Source organism: Thalassophryne amazonica, chromosome 9 (assembly GCF_902500255.1).
Source record: "Thalassophryne amazonica chromosome 9, fThaAma1.1, whole genome shotgun sequence".
NCBI classification, from domain to species: domain Eukaryota; kingdom Metazoa; phylum Chordata; class Actinopteri; order Batrachoidiformes; family Batrachoididae; genus Thalassophryne; species Thalassophryne amazonica.
Genome location: NC_047111.1, coordinates 117,193,195 through 117,216,984, shown reverse-complemented (window position 1 = coordinate 117,216,984; position 23,790 = coordinate 117,193,195). Strand labels below are relative to the sequence as shown.

Sequence of the window (23,790 nt, the reverse complement as noted above, 5' to 3'; positions counted from 1 at the left end):
TAATTGAGCTAACAGCTCACTATTTGCGTTCACAAACACAACAAATGCATGAAAAATGAATGAATAAATGAATACTGACTTTTGAACTGTTTACATACCATTTTTGTCCTCAGTGTTACTTATTTTGACTATTTAAGCTGTTATGTTGCTTCAAAAACATTTTTTCTCATTTTCATTTTTTTTTTTTTTGTCCAATACAGCACAAGCATCATGCGATTGACTGGTTGGGCACGCCAAGGTTACAGCCTTATTCCAAAAAGGATGAAATTCATTTTTCCCTCAAAATTCGACACATAATAATATACCCCATAATGACAGTGTGCAAAAAGTTTATTTTTTTGTTGAGATTAGGTGATAGGCAATTAGGTGTTATATTCTTTAAAAAGAAAAAGTAATGCAATCCCACTCAAAAATGTGGGGGGAAAAAGCAAAAACCCCAAACTGTCAGGATGACAGAAAAGCTGCCTGCTTCACTGGATTAAAAACTACTGTGTGTCATTTTTGAAGAAGAGAGTAAATGCTGCATCCATTAAATAATGTTTTTAACATTTTCAACATTATTTAATAACTTAGACTTTGACAGAAAGATGCAAAAAAGAACTTTGATCTTACAAATATTACAACATCAATCAATCAATCAATTTTTTTTTTATATAGCGCCAAATCACAACAAACAGTTGCCCCAAGGCGCTTTATATTGTAAGGCAAGGCCATACAATAATGATGTAAAACCCCAACGGTCAAAACGACCCCCTGTGAGCAAGCACTTGGCTACAGTGGGAAGGAAAAACTCCCTTTTAACAGGAAGAAACCTCCAGCAGAACCAGGCTCAGGGAGGGGCAGTCTTCTGCTGGGACTGGTTGGGGCTGAGGGAGAGAACCAGGAAAAAGACATGCTGTGGAGGGGAGCAGAGATCGATCACTAATGATTAAATGCAGAGTGGTGCATACAGAGCAAAAAGAGAAAGAAACAGTGCATCATGGGAACCCCCCAGCAGTCTACGTCTATAGCAGCATAACTAAGGGATGGTTCAGGGTCACCTGATCCAGCCCTAACTATAAGCTTTAGCAAAAAGGAAAGTTTTAAGCCTAATCTTAAAAGTAGAGAGGGTGTCTGTGTTGGGTATTTTCTCCTCCAAACATTTTTAAACCTTTAACAAGACAAACAGAGTCAAGAAACACCAGTGAGACAGAAAGTCAAATTTTACGCGCGGAGTGCGGCCAGGCTGTACACCAAGGCTACACTAAAGTCTGGCCTGCGCTTCGCTCTTTTTATTAGTGAATCCCTCATCACATAAACAAAAACTTGTCCTAAGGGTGGGGGGAATAACGCAAGACAAGTTTCTTCCCGTAACATAAACACACACGTCAATAAGTGCAGCTGTAAGCAAAACAGTTTCTTTCTTTTTCTCTTATCGTCGAAGGTCAGCACATCTTGTTCGCAGTTATCAGCTGTTCTGCATCTGCCTGGAACACTAAGCATCACATCACAATCAGAATAATAATAAGTACATCCAGCTTCTCATTCCCAGTTCAGATTGACCCCAGCATGCTAAAACAAGGTTGAATTCTCAGGCTTGGTTAAGACAGGTGCAAAACAGCACAACACCGTTCTCATGAGAAAGAAGACAAAGCTAAAACAAGGTTGAATAACACATACATTCTCAGGGTGAAGTGCAAACAGCACAACACCGTTTTCATAAGAAAGAAGACGAAGGTACAAATGTTTAACAGTGATAACATATATATATATATATATAAAATCCTTAACATTTCCCACCTGTTTATCACCTGTTAAACATACAGTAGGCATCACCCAGCTTAGTTAGTTAGTTTATTAACTTAATCTATTCTGTCCACGTTTTTATTAATTGAACACCACCAACAGATGGAAGATTCGAATCCAGCTGCTATTTGATCAACCAGTTTATACTCGTCAGGCACTCCTCTGGGGACTCCTATTGCGTCAATATATGTTGGATTTCCTACTCCTTTCCAATCTCTTTTTACTCTATGTCTGGCTATGCCTTTCTGCCAATCCTCAGGAATAAGAGAGGCTGCATATGTCGTAACGTCTTCAGGGGTCATGGGTAACAATAATGATATTAATGCACAATAACCTGACACATTTCGTGGCAGTCTGTCAAAGATTCTGTTATCACCACACCACCACCATACATCACTCCTACCGACTGGTATAAATGAACTGTTTTTTCTGTATTATTCGACTACACCACTTGTCTTATTACTTTTTCAGCTAAAGCTTCATAGGCTAAGAGTGTGTTAACTCATCACGTCAACAGTTCAAGCTTGAACTGGAGTTGTGAGCTTTTCAATATCATCATAATTCTCAGTACAGTCATTACAGTTTTCTCCACTAAGGTCTGACTGTTTCAATGCTTGATATTTTGGCATAGTTTGTTGGAAGGCCAGATTACACTGTACAAATGTATTTGACACCATTTTGCCAACCATTGTTTTGATATAAGGGATCACACAACACATGCAAAGTCCAATCAGAATTAGGACTATAATAACTGGTGTCACCATTTTCAATAGTAACTGCCAACATGGTCCTGAAGTCAACCAGGACCAGGGATTCCACCGGTTCACGGCTAGGGTGTCTTTATGCATTGCATCACGAAGTTTGTTCAGCTCTTCCAATGCGTCCTGCATATCCACTGAATGAATGGAGTCTGGGATGAAAGTACAGCATGTTGTGTTCAGCAGAACACAAACTCCTCCCTGTGAACCAGTAAGCAAGTCTAAAACCATGCGATTTTGCATCACCATGGTACGTAAAGCATCTATTTCAGTGTTTTGAGCTGCTACTATTTTTTTAGTTACATTCATGAACAGACCCAATCGATAATTCAGAGTTTCAATCATTAATGAATTTTTCCCACTCCTATCCAGGGGAACAATGAATGTGCTATTTTATCTCCTACAGACCACAATTTTTTGGTCCTTTAGTACATCCGAGCCCCACATGTGATCATGTGGTAACACATCTGGGTATATCAATCTCCTCCGTCTGGTGCTGCCATTCTTCTCTGTGGAGGTCCTACCACATATGTATGGTCAGTCACCTGGGTAGGTGCACACACACCACCCCAATTTGGTGGGAGACTCATGTACAGTCTGGAACCATAAAGCCAATAGATGTCATCATACACCGGAGTACCATTTACAGGTGGTAGCAAAAACTTACTAACATAAGCACATGATTCATCCGTTCCCCATGGACAGGAGCCTGTATAATTACATCCCCGTCCAATGTGATGAAGATAAGTACCATCCACATATTATGTTTTGGTTAGGCTTAAATTATTTGATAAAACATACGTTTGGGTACACAGACGTTTCTTAATTTTACCTACATTTTTATTCCCTGTCCCGTAAAAGCAAATTGGGAATGGCCGTTGTGATGACAATTTAACGTGATGATATTTTTGCGTTTCCCTTCAGTCTAGTCAATGGAGCAGCACTTGGGCACGCTTGTACGTCCTCTGTTGAAATCCCTATCATATAAGTGGTTGCACTGAGGCAAGTGGTGTTAGAACTGCCCCCGAAATACAGTTTGATTATGCATCTGTATGATAAGACATTCTGTCACCCTAGCAGGGTACGGTTTAGCCGTCAGAGCTGGGTGTGTTGAGGATATAGGTATTTGCGAACAAACATAACAATTAGTAGCGTAATTCCATAGCCAATAAATGAACATATCTGTACCACATATTAGTATGGTATATATGAGGGTGTCCATCTGTCTCATTCACATTATGAATAAACCTCTTCTGACGTTGCTTGCGTTGTTCTCTGGCTCGGTCCACAGTGAGCTGCAATTCTTGGGTCAACCACCAGGCCAGGAATCCGAGGGGCACGAAACACACTAAGATCACAACGCAACCGGCTGCCCTACCAACAGTCCGGCAGCAGCGGCGCTGAGCACGCCGCTCCGGGGTCTGCTGTAGTTCAGTCATGATTGCTAGGATACAGTGTTGTTAACCACCTCACCTAATAGTGCAAGGATCTCCCTGCTTCACTGGCATTGAGACAATCTATTGCTAATTAAATAGACTCCCTTTGTAGCCAGACTTCCCCTTACACTGTGGAGGCCGCCAACACACGCTGTATCTTACAGTGATGTATCCACGTTGATCTCTCCGCTATCTTTACTGCAGTTGGTGTTGTTAACAGCACTTGGTATAGACCTTCCCAACGAGGACTGGACTCTGATGAACACCCAGTCTCCTGGCTAGACTACTGGAAGGCCGTCCTGTGGAAGATCAAAATTATTCGGCAGTAAATGTGTTTAAGTTATCTCTTTCTGTGTTAATGTCTTTTTCATAAAATTTGCTAATGTTTGTTCCTCATCTGCTGTTTTAGTATCCATGTCAAAATTGGTAGACGATATGGTCGTCCATAAAGTATCTCAAATGGTGTTAACCCTGATGGTGTTGGTGTTATTCTCATATACAAATTTACTAGGTCCAACATTCAATCCAGGTTCGTTTTGTCTCTTCTATACATTTCCTTAATCTTATTTTTATTGTGCCCTTTGTCCTTTCCACTAATCCGGCACTGTGTGGATGATAAGCACAATGATTTTTGAGATTGACCTGTAGCGCTTCTCCTACGTATTGCACTATTGTATTAACAAAATGCGCTCCATTATCTGAATAGACTGTTTCTGGTATTCCAAATCATGGAATGATGTCTTTGCACAATGCCTTAGCCACTGTAAGTGCATCTGCATGTTTTGTAGGGAACAATTCTACCCATTTTGAGAAGGCATCAATTATGACTAAACAAAATTCCTTCCCTTCATGTTTACTCAGCTGTATATAATCCATATGAATCACTTGAAAAGGATATTGTGGTGTTGGAAATTTGCCTCTTTGGGGTCTCAAATTGCCTTGTGAGTTGTGTTTTGCACATGTCATGCATGCTCTACAATGCTGTTTTGCATATGCATCGAACCCATAAAGACAAAAAATAGATTGCGATATCATACCCCCTGATGAGACATGCGTCACGCCATGGCTCATAATAGCTGCCCATTTAAACATATTTTTTTGGCCATATGGGTTTCTTTTGTGGTCATATCCGGAGGGGTGTCATATAGGAGAAAAATAGAAAGAGCTGTTGCCGCCTTTGCGGTTTTGTCAGCAACGTCATTTCCTTTTGAAACACTGTCAGAGCCTTTGGTGTGAGCCGCACATTTGCATATAGCAATTTGTTGAGGCAACTTCACAGCTTGCAGTAGGGCAGTTAGGAGTGTGGCATGAGTCACCGGCCTTCCAGATGATGTCACCATTCCACGCTCCTCCCACAGTTTTGCAAACACATGCACTGTGCTGAAAGCGTACTGGCTGTCTGTATAAATTGATACAGCCGTACCTTTAAACAGATAGCAAGCTGCAGTGAAAGCAACTAATTCAGCTGCTTGTGCTGAAAATGACGATGGCAATGAAGCAGAATCCAATACTTCTGAATTTGTGACAACAGCATATCCAGATTGTGTTTGTCCATAAGCTTTGTCAGTGGAAGAACCATCCACATACACAATTGTACTGTTTGGGATGGGTGTGTCCTGGAGGTCTGGGCGTGCTTTCGTACAGACCGTAGCTACATCAAGACAATTGTGCGGCTCACCATCCTCAGGTAAGGGTATCAATGTGGATGGATTCAATGTCGTACAGCACTCTACCGTAAGGTGTGGTTGTGATAATAGCAAGGACATGCACGAAAGATGTCTTGCTGGGGACAAAAGGCTCATTTTTGTCTGCAACAGAAGTGCAGAAACTGCATGTGGAACTTCCAGTGTCAACTGATGGAATAGAACAACATTACTGCTACTTTGAACAGCCATAAAGGCTGCAACAACAGCCTGTACACATGGTGGTAGAGCACTTGCTACTGCATCCAATTTAGATGAGTAGTAGGCAACTGGCCTCAATTTTGAGCCATACACTTGAACCAAAACACTAGTCATGGACTCATTCTTACAATCAGCTGTTTGAATGAATGGTTTACTATAATCTGGTAGTGCCAAAACTGTGGATGACACTAATGTTTGTTTTACTTTTACAAAAGCTTCCTCAGCTTCTTTGTTCCATTCCAACACGGTTGACATTGAAATATCATCCTTGTACATCAAATCAGAAAGTGGACTAGTCAATTCTGCATAGCAGGGAATCCATGCCCTGCAGTAATTAGTCAGTCCAAGAAATGACATCATCTGCTTTTTGGTTTGTGGTTTTGGAGCGTGCAAAATTGCTTGCTTCCTGTCAGACAGGATCGTGCGCCCTGTGGCTGATAATTCATGTCCTAAATATTTTACTTTATCCCTACACAACTGAACTTTGTTTTTACTCACTTTGTGGCCATTATCAAATAAGAAACATAATAATGCTACTGTGTCAGTTATGCAGTTTTCTCGTGTGTCAGAGGCAATCAGAATGTCATCAACATACACTAATAGTTGGCTATCTGCCGGTGGAACGAAATTGGCTAAACATGCTGACATGACTTGAGAATAAATAGTTGGACTCTCTGCGTAACCCTGCGGTAATCTGGTAAATGTACTGATATCTATTACAGAAAAACAACTAGAATTTAATCTCAATGAGCTTAACAGTGTGTGCGGATCTGGTACACATGGTGCTCTTTTAATCACAGCAGCATTTACTGCCTGCAGATCTTGAATCTATCTCCATCCCACTGAGGGCGGAGCCTTTTTTTACAGGAAATATGGGTGTGTTACATGGTGAATCTGGACATGGTACTATAACTCCTGCTGTTAACAAATCCTCTATTACTGGTCTGATTCCTTCAATTGCATCAGGTTTCAATGGATACTGTCTTACACATGGTCTGTATTCTGTTTTTGGTCTTATAACTACAGGTTGTGCATTTTTTATCAGTCCTACGTCTGAAGGACCTGTTGTCCACAATCCTGATGGTACAGAACAGAGAAGATCATCCTCTTCAGGACTCAACTGAAACACTCAGGATTGTGAAGTGGACACATCAATGTGTGTTCCAGCTGTCAGCACCAATGAGACGTTAACTGGCACTTTATACAATTTAGTTGATGGACTGAACTCCGTTCCTGGTCCAACTCTGCTCCAATCAGTGGCTGACAAAGCTGTTATGACTGTCAGTCCCAATTCTTGCCATTCTGTCAAATATGGTTTACAAAGTGACACATGTAATGGCATACCTGTGAATCTCAATTTTAAAACATCTTCAGTGGCACCTGTTACTGTTATGACAGCTGTTGAGTTGCCATCATGAATCAAATCGGTCATTGTCAGCTTCACAGGTGAAACATTTTTCAATTTGTTTTCATACACTGGTGTTCCTGGCAATATGCCACTATGGACTCTAAATACACTCTCAAATCTGCATCTAAACTCTGTCCATGGCTCTCCTTCTTTCTGAGTTGTCCTGGTAATTTCAGTATAATTTATCTTTGGTCCTAACACACCTTTTGCACGTGTAATCATAGCTTCCACTCTTGTTTTCAAGACTGGATCATCATGTGGCAATGGTACGCCATCCTGGTCTGCAGGATTCCAGTCTCTGCGTATCTGACTCCATTTTAGGGCCACATGCTTTCATCCACACCTGTTGGACTTCAGGTCCACTAAGGTGGTAAGAACTTCTAATGTTTTCTATATCCTGCATAAATCCCTCGATATCGACATGTGGCGATGGTATCATGTCGACTGCTGCTTTGATATCATCAGCATTCCATGTTCGATATACGAGCATGGTTGATCGCTGTCCTGCTGTTCCTGCATGAGGATTTGGTACTTCTATCATAGGATAGGCACCTCCCCGGTCACTGTGTTCCACCATGGGAGGGGCTGTGGGCACTTTCGCTTGACTGCGTGTTTGTGGTTTTTCTGGTTTTTCACTTTTTACCTTAGGTTTTACTGCTAAATCATACTGTGGTGGCGGTACATCGTCATCCTCTGGTAGAGGAGATAAAGGTGTTGTTGTCACCGACGATCCAGCCGGCGGTGGTTGCTGAGGCTGTTCTGGTTCTCTGTGCTGAATTATCACATCTTCTTCTGCCTTACCTACAACTTTCTTTTTCCTTACTTTCTCTAATTGTCGCTTCTCTGCTCCCTTCTGTCTGTTCTCTGCTTCCTCCTCCCAAAATGCCACTAAATCTGCCCCTACTTTCTGCATCTTTTTCTCATCACCTTTATGTTGCTGTTCTAACTCCTTCTTTAGCTTCTGTATACTGATCAGGTTCAGTCGTCCGTCAAAGTCATGTTTATTTATCCAGGTCTCCAATTTCTTTGTTGCTTTTGGATTTTTTGCTTCCATAAATTTCCAGTCGTCAGTTGATAAATTTTCCTTATTTTTAGACGTCTTACCCCCCATTTTTATTATCCCTTGTTATAATTTGGACTTCAGACGGGGGCACACCTAGGGTGTTCTAAATCTGAAGTTTTCACACTTTCTTTGGACGTGACAATTAATTTGCCGTCGTGTGGTTGATTCCTTTCACCTCCCCGTAGGAAGCGGAATCACTTGCCTCTGCTTCCACACGCACGGTTGTCACTAACGTTGTCCAAAGTATTACACTTTCACACAGTTATTTACACTTACACAAAACACTATTTACACATAGAAACACTTTTAATAATCGTACGCGTATTCTTATGCCAGGGGAGCTCGCCCTCCCGTGAAATTTAACTAATGTCCTGCATTAGGGGACTCCGCCGTCCCTGCCAGATTTAACTGCTTTTTTACAGTGCACGTATTTCTACCCGGGATTTCCTTTACGTATTAAAACAGAGGAGTCCGTACCCTCCTTCCGGAATTTAACTACGGGCGTCCCTCGCAACCGTAGAGGAGTCCGCCCTCCTCGCGGAGTTTAACTGCTTTGCATTAACAGACGATTCCACGCCATCGCTTACGGAGTTTAACTGTGTTTCATTAACAGACGATTCTGTATCATTGCTTACGGAGTTTAACTGTTTTATGTGATCACTTTTATCCCCTACCTGTACGCGTATATAAACAGAGGAGTCCGCACCCTCCTTACAGAGTTTAACTGCTTTGCATTAACAGACGATTCTGTATCATCGCTTGCGGAATTTAACTGTTTATGTGATCTGATCACCACTCACTCAGTACTATTTACAAAGAAATTCTACTCACTGACTCGACTTCCTGTCTGTCTTCTTCGGGAAAATCTCGTCAACCAGACGATGCCAACGGTGGTCGACAATTGCAGACACGATCAATCGATCGGACCTTGGCCAAGGATTTACGTCTGGACTTGACGACCTCCGCTGGACACCTCCGGTATTGTTGAGATCCCGGACGTAGCCCCCAGTCAATGTTGGGTATTTTCTCCTCCAAACATTTTTAAACCTTTAACAAGACAAACAGAGTCAAGAAACACCAGTGAGACAGAAAGTCAAATTTTACGCGCGGAGTGCGGCCAGGCTGTACACCAAGGCTACACTAAAGTCTGGCCTGCGCTTCGCTCTTTTTATTAGTGAATCCCTCATCACATAAACAAAAACTTGTCCTAAGGGTGGGGGGAATGACGCAAGACAAGTTTCTTCCCGTAACATAAACACACACGTCAATAAGTGCAGCTGTAAGCAAAACAGTTTCTTTCTTTTTCTCTTATCGTCGAAGGTCAGCACATCTTGTTCGCAGTTATCAGCTGTTCTGCATCTGCCTGGAACACTAAGCATCACATCACAATCAGAATAATAATAAGTACATCCAGCTTCTCATTCCCAGTTCAGATTGACCCCAGCATGCTAAAACAAGGTTGAATTCTCAGGCTTGGTTAAGACAGGTGCAAAACAGCACAACACCGTTCTCATGAGAAAGAAGACAAAGCTAAAACAAGGTTGAATAACACATACATTCTCAGGGTGAAGTGCAAACAGCACAACACCGTTTTCATAAGAAAGAAGACGAAGGTACAAATGTTTAACAGTGATAACATATATATATATATATAAAATCCTTAACAGTCTGTCTCCCTGATCTGAATTGGGAGCTGGTTCCACAGGAGAGGAGCCTGAAAGCTGAAGGCTCTGCCTCCCATTCTACTCTTACAAACCCTAGGAACTACAAGTAAGCCTGCAGTCTGAGAGCGAAGCGCTCTATTGGGGTGATATGGTACTACGAGGTCCCTAAGATAAGATGGGACCTGATTATTCAAAACCTTATAAGTAAGAAGAATAATTTTAAATTCTATTCTAGAATTAACAGGAAGCCAATGAAGAGAGGCCAATATGGGTGAGATATGCTCTCTCCTTCTAGTCCCCGTCAGCACTCTAGCTGCAGCATTTTGAATTAACTGAAGGCTTTTTAGGGAACTTTTAGGACAACCTGATAATAATGAATTACAATAGTCCAGCCTAGAGGAAATAAATGCATGAATTAGGTTTTCAGCATCACTCTGAGACAAGACCTTTCTGATTTTAGAGATATTGCGTAAATGCAAAAAAGCAGTCCTACATATTTGTTTAATATGCGCTTTGAATGACATATCCTGATCAAAAATGACTCCAAGATTTCTCACAGTATTACTAGAGGTCAGGGTAATGCCATCCAGAGTAAGGATCTGGTTAGACACCATGTTTCTAAGATTTGTGGGGCCAAGTACAATAACTTCAGTTTTATCTGAGTTTAAAAGCAGGAAATTAGAGGTCATCCATGTCTTTATGTCTGTAAGACAATCCTGCAGTTTAGCTAATTGGTGTGTGTCGTCTGGCTTCATGGATAGATAAAGCTGGGTATCATCTGCGTAACAATGAAAATTTAAGCAATACCGTCTAATAATACTGCCTAAGGGAAGCATATATAAAGTGAATAAAATTGGTCCTAGCACAGAACCTTGTGGAACTCCATAATTAACTTTAGTCTGTGAAGAAGATTCCCCATTTACATGAACAAATTGTAATCTATTAGACAAATATGATTCAAACCACCGCAGCGCAGTGCCTTTAATACCTATGGCATGCTCTAATCTCTGTAATAAAATTTTATGGTCAACAGTATCAAAAGCAGCACTGAGGTCTAACAGAACAAGCACAGAGATGAGTCCACTGTCCGAGGCCATAAGAAGATCATTTGTAACCTTCACTAATGCTGTTTCTGTACTATGATGAATTCTAAAACCTGACTGAAACTCTTCAAATAGACCATTCCTCTGCAGATGATCAGTTAGCTGTTTTACAACTACCCTTTCAAGAATTTTTGAGAGAAAAGGAAGGTTGGAGATTGGCCTATAATTAGCTAAGATAGCTGGGTCAAGTGATGGCTTTTTAAGTAATGGTTTAATTACTGCCACCTTAAAAGCCTGTGGTACATAGCCAACTAACAAAGATAGATTGATCATATTTAAGATCGAAGCATTAAATAATGGTAGGGCTTCCTTGAGCAGCCTGGTAGGAATGGGGTCTAATAAACATGTTGATGGTTTGGATGAAGTAACTAATGAAAATAACTCAGACAGAACAATCGGAGAGAAAGAGTCTAACCAAATACCGGCATCACTGAAAGCAGCCAAAGATAACGATACGTCTTTGGGATGGTTATGAGTAATTTTTTCTCTAATAGTTAAAATTTTGTTAGCAAAGAAAGTCATGAACTCATTACTAGTTAAAGTTAATGGAATACTCAGCTCAATAGAGCTCTGACTCTTTGTCAGCCTGGCTACAGTGCTGAAAAGAAACCTGGGGTTGTTCTTATTTTCTTCAATTAGTGATGAGTAGAAAGATGTCCTAGCTTTACGGAGGGCTTTTTTATAGAGCAACAGACTCTTTTTCCAGGCTAAGTGAAGATCTTCTAAATTAGTGAGACGCCATTTCCTCTCCAACTTACGGGTTATCTGCTTTAAGCTACGAGTTTGAGAGTTATACCATGGAGTCAGACACTTCTGATTTAAAGCTCTCTTTTTCAGAGGAGCTACAGCATCCAAAGCTGTCTTCAATGAGGATGTAAAACTATTGACGAGATACTCTATCTCCCTTACAGAGTTTAGGTAGCTACTCTGCACTGTGTTGTTATATGGCATTAGAGAACATAAAGAAGGAATCATATCCTTAAACGTAGTTACAGCGCTTTCTGAAAGACTTCTAGTGTAATGAAACTTATTCCCTACTGCTGGGTAGTCCATCAGAGTAAATGGTGTCATTACTGCTGACGTGAATTACAATCTTACCAAATTTACGCTTAGCCTTAACCAGCAGTTTCAAATTTCCTTCAGTGTCGCCTGCTCTGGCTCCCGGAAGACAATTGACTATGGTTGCTGGTGTCGCTAACTTCACATTTCTCAAAACAGAGTCGCCAATAACCAGAGTTTGATCCTCGGCGGGTGTGTCGTCGAGTGGGGAAAAACGGTTAGAAATGTGAACGGGTTGGCGGTGTACATGGGGCTTCTGTTTAGGGCTACGCTTCCTCCTCACAGTCACCCAGTCGGCCTGCTTTCCCGGCTGCTCGGGATCTGCCAGGGGGGCACTAACGGCGGCTAAGCTACCTTGGTCCGCACCGACTACAGGGGCCTGGCTAGCTGTAGAATTTTCCACGGTGCGGAGCCGAGTCTCCAATTCGCCCAGCCTGGCCTCCAAAGCTGCGAATAAGCTACACTTATTACAAGTACCATTACTGCTAAAGGAGGCCGAGGAATAACTAAACATTTCACACCCAGAGCAGAAAAGTGCGGGAGAGACAGGAGAAGCCGCCATGCTAAATCGGCTAAGAGCTAGTAGCTACGCTAAGCTAGCGGATTCCTAAAAACACGCAAAGTGAATAATGTGTAAATAATTTAGAGGTGATTCAGCAGAAGGAGTGCTTTAGTTAAGGCACGTAAAGATTACACTGGGAAACAAATCGTAATCTAGATAACTAGATCAATCTAACTGCGCAGATTAAACAGCTAACAGATACAGAAAAACACCGCTGTGCTCCGGAACAGGAAGTGATACAATACCGCAGTGAGAGCCAACCACCAGTAGAGGCAAGCAAGCCAATGATGTAAATAAAATTTTTTTTTTGTTTATTATTCTTGCTTTCAGTGCATCTAAAACCACCCAAAAGTAATTAAAATAGGGCTTGCCGCTAACGTTTTAGTGGTATAAACCCCCTATTGCATTGGGGGCCACGGGAAGCTATGAGCCGTGATCACATAATTTACCCGGCACTAAGATGGTCCTAGCTAGAACCCTGGCCTCCATCATCCATAAATGGAAGAAGTTCATATCCTCCAGGACTCCTAGAGCTGGCCGCCCGTCTAAACTTCGCAGTCAGGTGAAGGGCCTTAGTCAGGGAGGTGACCAAGAACCCAATGGTCACTCTGTCAGAGTTCCAGCATTCCTCTGTGGAGAGAGGGGAACCTTCCAGAAGGACAACCATCTCTGCATCAATCCACCAATCAGGCCTGTATGGTAGAGTGTCCAGACGGAAGCCACTCTTTAGTAAAAGGCACATGGCAGACCACCTGGAGTTTGGCAAAAGGCACCTGAAGGACTCTCAGACCAGGAGAAACAAAATTCTTTGGTCTGATGACAAAGATTGAACTCTTTGGCGTGAATGCCCGGTGTCATATTTGGAAATTAGCCACCACCCCTGTGGAAAAACTGAAGTACTGTGAATACTTTCTGGATGCACTGTAGATCTGCAGTGGGTAAGATTTCTTCTGTGACTGGTGCCAGGGATGTAGAAGACCATAAAAACTCTCAAAGAAAATAGCTCCAAAAACAACATAAATATACACAAAAATGTGTGGAACCATACAGTGAAATAAACAAAAGGTTTTCAGAGTAGTCATAACTTTGCCTTTCTTTGGCGTCACAGATGGTCTTATGTGGAATCTAAGCATGCTGCAACATGACTGGCCAGACTGTTTCCTTTCTTCTTGTCTCTCTTTCACTCTCTCCCTTTCTCTCTTGACATCAGACACACTCACATGCATTAATTTATACACCCTAGAATCTTCAACAGTTTTTACAAAACAACATATCCAGACATTCCTAATAAATCAATCAATCAAATTGAAGTGTGTGTGTGCGGGCCTGTGTCCCTGTCCGTCTGGAAAGTTTTCACAGCACTTCATTTATTCCACATTTTATGTTATAGCCTTTTTGCAAAATGGAGTAAATTAATTTTTCCCCTCAAACATTTTACTCATAACACCCCATAATGACAACATAAAAAGTTTGTTTTTGAGATATGTCACATTTATGAGAAACTGAGTAGTAATTTTGAGATGGTCCATCACATTTCTGAAATTAAGCCATAACTGCTGATGGCCTAACTGTTGATTAAACCATAACTGCAATTCTTTGTTGTTCTGTTGTGAATCTGGTTCACCTGAATCCATTATATGGGAGTTTTACTGTATTTGCTCTAAAGCATTAGATATTTAGCAGCTTATCTTTTTTTTTTTCTCATTTCACATTTGTATACTTGTGTAGAAGTGGGTTGAGCATTCCAGCGATCGTGTGGAGTGTAATGACTCTTGGCACTGTGAGTCGTCATGGTTTCTGGTCGGTCTATTTCAGCTTGCCTGGTGCCTGGTTTCCTCCAAACATGACGCCTGGCATTCATGCCAAAGAGTTCAGTCTTTGTCTCGTCAGACCAGAGAATTTTTTTTCATTGTCTGAGGGTCCTTCAGGTGCCCTTTGGCAAACTCCAGGCAGGCTGCGATGTGCCTTTTACTCAAGACTAGCTTTCTGTATAATAAACACCATATATACCAGATTTTGTATAACGGATTATCTCTCACATCGGACAAAACGTCCCGTCCCATCTCAATGCATTTCCATTAAAAACCCCTCGCATGTACCGCACAGAGCAGTCTGGACATGCCCAGTAACAGAGGTACAAAATGAAGTTCAGCACTGACACTAGCCAATTTGAGGGAAGTGGGTACCATATTTCCTTGATTAAAAGCCTGGGTGTTTATTTTTTTCAAACTGTGCTCAGACCTGGTGTAAGAGTTTATCTTACCCCCTGGGGGGGGTGGGGGGGGGGGGGGGGGGAGAGATAACCTCGGATATCTTCCCCCTCACCCTGGAAATCTTCCCCTCCCACCCCTGCTAGGCAACATTCCTACAGGGCAGCAGTGATTAACCCAAACCTTGATAAGGCCCAATCAGGATAGAGCAACCTTTAAACTCTGTATTTCATGGATGTTTTGTGGTCCCAGATGAAGCAGTTTGATTGATGGTGAATGATATTGATATTCTTTCTGTGTGTATCTGTAGCTGTCTACAATAGTAATATTTCCTATTCGAAGTATCTTTAAATCCCCCTTCCAAATATACTCTACAAATATATGGACCTGATTTGGAAATGTGAAGGAAAATACTCTCCAATTTAGTTTTTTATAAAATATCCTCAGTATATGTATAGAACACACAGTACCATACCATCTACACTCAACAAAAATATAAACGCAACACTTTTGGTTTTGCTCCCATTTTGTATGAGATGAGCTCAAAGATCTAAAACTTTTTCCACATATACAATATCACCATTTCCCTCAAATATTGTTCACAAACCAGTCTAAATCTGTGATAGTAAGCACTTCTCCTTTGCTGAGATAATCCATCCCACCTCACAGGTGTGCCATATCAAGATGCCGATTAGACACCATGATTAGTGCACAGGTGTGCCTTAGACTGCCCACAATAAAAGGCCACTCTGAAAGGTGCAGTTTTGTTTTATTGGGGGGGGGATACCAGTCAGTATCTGGTGTGACCACCATTTGCCTCATGCAGTGCAACACATCTCCTTTGCATCATCCGTGAAGAGAACACCTCTCCAACGTGCCAAACGCCAGCGAATGTGAGCATTTGCCCACTCAAGTCGGTTACGACGACGAACTGGAGTCAGGTCGAGACCCTGATGTGGACGACGAGCATGCAGATGAGCTTCCCTGAGACGGTTTCTGACAGTTTGTGCAGAAATTCTTTGGTTATGCAACCCGATTGTTTCAGCAGCTGTCTGAGTGGCTGGTCTCAGATGATCTTGGAGGTGAACATGCTGGATGTGGAGGTCCTGGGCTGGTGTGGTTACACACGGTCTGCGGTTGTGAGGCTGGTTGGATGTACTGCCAAATTCTCTGAAACGCCTTTGGAGACGGCTTATGGTAGAGAAATGAACATTCAATACACGAGCAACAGCTCTGGTTGACATTCCTGCTGTCAGCATGCCAATTGCACGCTCCCTCAAATCTTGCGACATCTGTGGCATTGTGCTGTGTGATAAAACTGCACCTTTCAGAGTGGCCTTTTATTGTGGGCAGTCTAAGGCACACCTGTGCACTAATCATGGTGTCTAATCAGCATCTTGATATGGCACACCTGTGAGGTGGGATGGATTATCTCAGCAAAGGAGAAGTGCTCACTATCACAGATTTAGACTGGTTTGTGAACAATATTTGAGGGAAATGGTGATATTGTGTATGTGGAAAAAGTTTTAGATCTTTGAGTTCATCTCATACAAATGGGAGCAAAACCAAAAGTGTTGCGTTTATATTTTTGTTGAGTGTATATTTGTAAAGCACTTTACTACAACCAAAGCTGACCCAATGTGATGTACACTAAAAGATACAGTTAAACCATTAAGACATATATTTAAAGAAGTTAATAAATAAATATAACGCACACAGACACAGTAGTATGCAAAGAAACATATGTTTCAGAAACATAATGAAAATGAGGGGTTCTATAATGTCTGCCACCTTTCTCAAATCTCTTTTGTACAAACTAGGTCATAAATATAAAGAGTGTCAGATAGGAATCAACAGAATAATATCAATGTAGCATGAAATTGACAAATATGATTATTTGAAACAGTGTGATTCTCACTGGACGAGCAGCTCGGCAGGGGAAAGAATGAATAAAGATGTGTTCAAATCATTTTTATCCACTAAATATTACAGCAAAGTGATTTCAAGTTTTAGTAGCATGAATAATGAGTCAAACTTTAGAGTCCCAACTGGTGTTGAACTACACGGCAAGTGACCCCAGTAGCTTGGTTATGTTGTTGAGAGCACTTGGATCAGTAGAGGATGGTCTGTTGAGAAGATCCTGAAAGTGTTCCTTCCATCTATTTATGGCACCTGGCTTGTCAGTCAGAAGACCTGTTCCCAATTCATTCGGAAGTGGTGATGTAACTGAGCAACGTGATCCTTAAACTTCTTTTAATGTTTCAAAAAAGGCTCTCGGATTACCACTTTCTGCTAAGTCTTGAACTGCTTCTGCTTTTTCTATTCCGCCACTCATCTTTCATCTGCCTCAAGGAAGATTGGTGCAATCCTTTTTCCTTTTGCAATCCTATATTTGGATGTTTTGGAACAAAGACCTGTACGAAGCATCTCATTCCTTGCATCTGATCTTTCTTGATGGAAGGATTGGATAGTTTTTTTGTTCTCATCAAACCAGTCTGCATTGTGATGTGATGGTGGTTTCAAGTGCTCACTCATGATTTCATGGGTTGCAGTCGTGAAGTTGTGCCATTGTGCAGCGACTGAGGCTTCATTGGACAGATCCAGACCATCCAATTTAGCAGCAAGAAACTTTGCTTGGGCTTCAGCATTGTCAGCAGGAGACCCAGTGTTGAGTTTCTTGAGACACAAGGTTTTGTTTTTCTCTTCAGTGGCTTAATATGGAGATGACAGATTGTTTGAAGAAGGAAATGATCTGTGGAGCACTCTGCACCTCTCATTATCCTAGTTGAGGTTATGTCATGGATATTACTCTGTCTGACAAGACAATAATCAAGAAGATGGTAATGTTTGGAGCTAGGATGTTGCCAGGAATAGTACCATTTGTCAGGCATCTGGAAGACTGTTTGAAACTGTCAAGTGCTTTTCAGCAGAGAAAGTAAGAAGCAGTTTCTCCATTGGAGTTACATGTACCTTTCCCATGATGCCCAAGGACACGTGGCCAGGTGTCTAAATCGCTTCCCACTCTGGCATTAAGGTCTCCTAAGACTATCAGTTTGTCTTCACGTGGTGTCTTTTTAACACGGTTCTAAGACCTTCATTGAAGATCTCTTTGGATTCATCAAATGTGTCATGGTAGGAGTATAGCAACAAATTATGGTTAGGTAGTGGTTATTCAAGGGAAGTCGTAACGTTGATGAGTCTGTCAGAAATTGCTTGGGGAAGGCTGGTCAGCTGTTTGGTAATATGGTTGGCAGTGGCAAAGGCAACCCCTGGCTCCTTCCTTTCAACCTTGAGCCCTTCCAGACCAAAAGAAGGTTTACCTTTTCTCAGACAGTTGGCCCTATCTGTCATAGGACCCGACTGACCCATGTTCAACTGCAGTTCACATGGAACCCTTCTCCACTTCGGCCTTCAGAGTTCTCGTTTGAATATTTGCTACTACCACCAAGATCTGCACCCGCGGCGGCTCCACCTGGATAAACGTGTTTTCTGAAGACAGCAGATGTCAGTGTTGTACTTATGAAGTTGAAGGTAAACTAGTGCAGTCTTGATGCTCTGGCTGTCTGGTGGCATCATCAAGAAGAGTTCGGAACATTCTACGATCCTTGTATCAACTTCTTCCTGAGATTTATCTTTTCTTGTTTCCTAACTCTGAGATGGAGTATCCGCCAACCGCGGCTAGCCGGCCAGATTACAATGAAGGAGCTTTGTTTATCCCTACTTTTATCAGCTGAACGGCGCCTGCAGGATTCTATCATCCAATCAGAATATCTGCAACCCAACCAATTCAGCTCGCCTGCATGTGAAGATAGAGCAAATAGCTTCCAGCTACTCAGGCCTGCTATCACTCTGCCTTCTCTCCATCGCTACAGGGCTTTCACAACACCAACACAAACGCCTGCGCTGGAATTTAAAGTGACAGAGTCCATCACGCACCAAGCTCTGTCACTCTCGACCTAGAAACGTTGAATCCAATGAAACACTGAGGTGTGATGATTGGGAAGAATCCAGCTTGCCCCTGCAGTACCACCTAACTTGGTAGAATCCAACTATGAGGATTTTCGAGGACTGCTGCCATTACCAGAATATATTCAGTCTGATCTCTGCCACCAGGTCTCATCTGCCATTGCTGCTGCCCAATGGTTTCTTCGCCATAACCCAGGACGGGGGATGCTAAGGGGGTACCCAGTGCTTGCCCAGGGCACTGCCCCCAAGTCTACAGAACAGGGAAGGGTTGACTCACTGTCCCTCTACAGGCTGCCTAAAAATAGGCTTCTGTGCCGTAACCAGAGGGGCAAGGTGCACAGGACCTGTGGAGACAATCCACTGCTCTCGGAGGTTCCGAGCCCCAGCGGGGGGCCGTCACAGCCACAGCAGAGTCAGGAAACCCTGACGGAGACAGTAAATCCTCCTGTGGAGACAGCAGGTTGACCAGAAAGAATGACGCATCTTCCCACGACTCCACGCTTCCAGAACAGCCTCAGCCTCACCTGGATACCAGCTATTCTCCCCTTCCTCCGTCTGCGTCCATGGGAGCTCCTGTAGCCCTGACTGGTGCTAGCATCGCCAGCTAACAGCATAAATGGAGGCTACCGAAAAGGCACTTCACCAGAAGATGAAAATGGAGCACCCTGATTCTCCATAGAAGCTCGGATATTTAGCAGAGCCTGATGGTCATACACCCAGCGAGCAGCAAGACCATTGTAGACCAACAGGAAGACTAACAACAGAAAAACAAAAGCAGGTACACAAGGAGCAGCGACGGCAAAGCCAAACACAGGCTCCGTCTTGATATGCGGACATTGACATGTTAAGTTTCACACATATCCCTGGGTGTAGCAAACCAAAGACAACTGGTTTCGACATTGCAGGTATCAGAGCCCTCTGCGTGGCTCCGAACCCTCTCCATAGCCCGGTTGAAACAACGGATACCTCAATGGCTGTGATTGATCACTTTTCTGGTTTCACTCATTCCTATCATCATATTTTAAAAGTTTTTGCAGTGCGCAAGCCAATTACCTTCGATCATGGATCAAATAGAGGAACATTTGACAGAAAAGTTGGCAAATATGACCAACTTTACAACATGGAGTCTGCAAACCACAGTGTCACTCAAATGACCCTGCAATTCATGGAGGACTGTACGTACCATAAACATTAGTTTGAGGGTTGTATGATTGTGTAAAGAAGTGGAGCTCATTGAGGGACAAATTGATCCAGAAAAAGCCACTGTTCCTGTGGCAAATTGCAGTAAGACGCCCACCAATGGAACGGAGAACTTTAAAAGTGTCAAGCGCATGTCAGTGTGATTGCATGGCCGCAGAGTTATGGAGTTTGTAGAAGCATACACTCCGCAGCTGACTTAGAAAAAGAATGTCTCAACCAAATGTAATCCTTTTAATGCACTTAATGCCCGGTACTTATTTAAGGCAGGCATTTAATTTTTTCAGATGAAGCTTTGACCCGTTCATTAAATGAGGCAGGTCCCTATTCAAGGTCAGGTGTTTAATCAGGGAATACGCAAGCCTAATTGGTGCCGGATATTCCTTGTAAATCATTCGGCGCCTCCTGAGTGTAACTAATCTGTTACATACATATAACGAATTTTGGTCCATTTATACTTATAGTGGATTTTGAATATAAGGACAAAATTTGCTGGTCCACCCGAATCCATTACATGCAATTTTTCTTTAGTTCTCTAAAGCAATTAGACCTTTAGCAGCTTACCATAATTTTCCCCCTTTATTTCACATGTGTATACTTGTGTGGAAGTGGGCTTAGTATTCCACTAGTCGTTTGGAGTGTGATGACTTTTGGCACTGTGAGTCATGGTTTTTTCTTTTTCTTTTTTTCTTTTTTTTACCCCTATCTGCATATATAATCATGGTAAATGCCAGACTGGCAGAACCATTTATGGACATATATACACACATATGCAATTTGTTCTTGCAAGACAGATAGTATGTAGTGCATGAGTAAACCTGGTGTACGTGTGTGACCTCATCTGCCCTTCCTGATCAGCCTATAACATTTTATTTAAGCTAACAGATGACTTCTGTCTGGAAGGGCTGACCACCAAAACATGAAGAGAGACAAGAACAAAGACAAGTGGAGACAGTAATAACTGAAGTGATGAAAAGTGAAACACCAAGGAGACGGAACCTCAACAATACAATCTTACAGGATACAAACAACCACACACGAACAAGCAGTGACAGCAACAGTCTGTTATCATACTTAGTGAGCATCTATACCCTAATCTAGGACATCAGAGTCTTGATCCCCTTGAGTCATGGTTTTCTGTTCTGTCTACTTTAGCTTGACCTCCAAACACAAGAAGCTGACGATGATGTGAAAATACGTTGGAGAGTGTTGGATGTGATACAGAGCAGATGCAGCTGACACCCACATTTATGCAGGTAATTTACACATGCACTGAAATATGCCAGTATAGTGCAGCAGATAACAGAATATTTGCAGAGGAATTGTTCAAATCTGGTTACAAGCACCAAAATTTGACTGTGTATACCTTTTGGTATATTTATTTTATTTTAGACAAATAACAGCCATTTGAATTTTCAATTGGGGGCCAAATAGGGGTCAATGAGAATTGCACAGGGGTCAAAATTAAAAAGTGTTCCAATCGTATTGAAATCTATACCACATTATGTGTCTGATCATAGCCATTCCAAAAGGTATCATTTGGACTATCTATGACTGAATGTTATGGGGTAAAAACAGCAGGAATGGTGACAAAGGTCAGTTTCAGTTTGTACAGGAGTCAGAAGTTAAGTTGCTCCAATTATTGTAAAACATGATGCAAATTATTGGTTGAGGTTAATAGGGTTTTAAAAAGAAAGTTTGCACCATGTGTCATGCTTAGTTTATCTGTTACGGGGTAACATATGTCACATGCCATAGAATCCAGTGGACGTTGACATTGTTTGACCCTAACCTTAGAGACCAAACATTCAACACAGTCAAAACTATTCAAGCAATAATTTGCACCACTTTTTTACCAGAATTGGAGAAACTTTAACTTTTGGCCCGTGTACAAACTGACATTGACCTTTGTCACCATTTTTGCTGTTTTTACCCCATAAATAAATGGTAAATGGACTGCATTTATATCGCGCTTTTCCATCTGCATCAGACGCTCAAAGTGCTTTACAGTTATGCCATCACATTCACCCCGATGTCCGGTGCAGCATACAAGGCGGTCACTACACCCCGGGAGCAATAGGGGATTAAAGGCCTTGCCCATGGGCCCTTAGTGATTTCCAGTCAGGCGGGGATTTGAAACCCATGATCTTCTGGACTCAAGCCCAACACCTTAACCACTAGACCATCACCTCCCCATAACTCCATAATAGTTCAGTCATAGATGGTCCAAACTATACTCTTTTGGAATCTTCATGATCAGAACAAATAATGTGGGTATAGTTTTCAACATGATTGGAGCATTTTAAATTTTGACCCCCATGTAATTCTTCAATGTACCCCTACCTTGGCTGCCTATTGAAAATTAGGTGGCTAATGTGCTTTTACAAAACAGTAATGTCTAAGGTGTATGTGTGGCAATTTTGGTGCTTGTTTCCAGAAATGAACAATTGTTAGTTATCTGCTCGACTAGTAGCACTATTATACAAATAACGAATGTTTGAGTTCAGTGGTACAAATACGAGGGCTGTCTGTAAAGTAACGGTCCTTTTTATTTTTTTCAAAAACTATATGGATTTCATTCATATGTTTTTACGTCAGACATGCGTTAAACCCTCGTGCGCATGCGTGATTTTTCCACGCCTGTCGGTGTACGTCATTCGCCTGTGAGCACTCCTTGTGGGAGGAGTCGTCCAGCCCCTCGTCGGAATTCCTTTGTCTGAGAAGTTGCTGAGAGACTGGCGCTTTGTTTGATCAAAATTTTTTCTAAACCTGTGAGACACATCGAAGTGGACACGGTTCGAAAAATTAAGCTGGTTTTCAGTGAAAATTTTAACGGCTGATGAGAGATTTGAGGTGATTCTGTCGCTTTAAGGACTTCCCACGGTGCGAGACGTCGCTCAGCGCTCTCAGGCGGCGTCATCAGCCTGTTCAAGCTGAAAACCTCCACATTCAGGCTCTATTGATCCAGGACGTCGTGAGAGAACAGAGAAGTTTCAGAAGAAGTCGGTTTCAGCATTTTATCCGATATTCCACTGTTAAAGGAGATTTTTTTAATGAAAGACGTGCGGACGGGTCCACGCGTCAGGACGCAGCCGACGCGGTGCGGCGGCACAGGAAAAACACCTCCATGTTGATAACCCTTTGTAAAATCCAGGCAGCTTTTGATGGCTTTCAGTGGAGTGGTATATGAGAAATTAACAGCAGGACATGTTCCAACTTGTCCTTAAGGCTTTCACAGAGGTGTTTTTCCTGTGGCGGAGCGTCGCGGCAGCTGCGAGCCGACGCGCGGACCCGTCCGCACGTCTTTCATTAAAAAAATCTACTTTAACAGTGGAATATCCGGATAAAATGCTGAAACCGACTTCTTCTGAAACTTCTCTGTTCTCTCACGACGTCCTGGATCAATAGAGCCTGAAATGTGGAGGTTTTCAGCTTGAACAGGCTGATGACGCTGCCTGAGAGCGCTGCACGACGTCTCGCACCGTGGGAAGTCCTTAAAGCGACAGAATCACCTCAAAAACTCTCATCAGCTGTTAAAATTTTCACTGAAAACCAGCTTAATTTTTCAAACCGTGTCCACTTCGATGTGTCTCACAGGTTTAGAAACAATTTTGATCAAACAACGCGCCAGTCTCTCAGCAACTTCTCAGACAAAGGAATTCCGACGAGGGGCAG

General features: G+C 42.3%; 1 protein-coding gene across 1 annotated transcript in view; it reads left to right on the top strand.

Moving 5' to 3' along the window:
• The window catches only part of LOC117518005 (C2 domain-containing protein 2), a 170,063-nt gene that overhangs the window by 90,607 nt on the left and 55,666 nt on the right, over nt 1–23,790 (top strand). Inside the window, exon 3 of the mRNA XM_034179120.1 lies at nt 21,271–21,330. Coding sequence (XP_034035011.1) covers nt 21,271–21,330 — 60 coding nt within the window. The remainder of the gene's footprint in view (nt 1–21,270; nt 21,331–23,790) is intronic.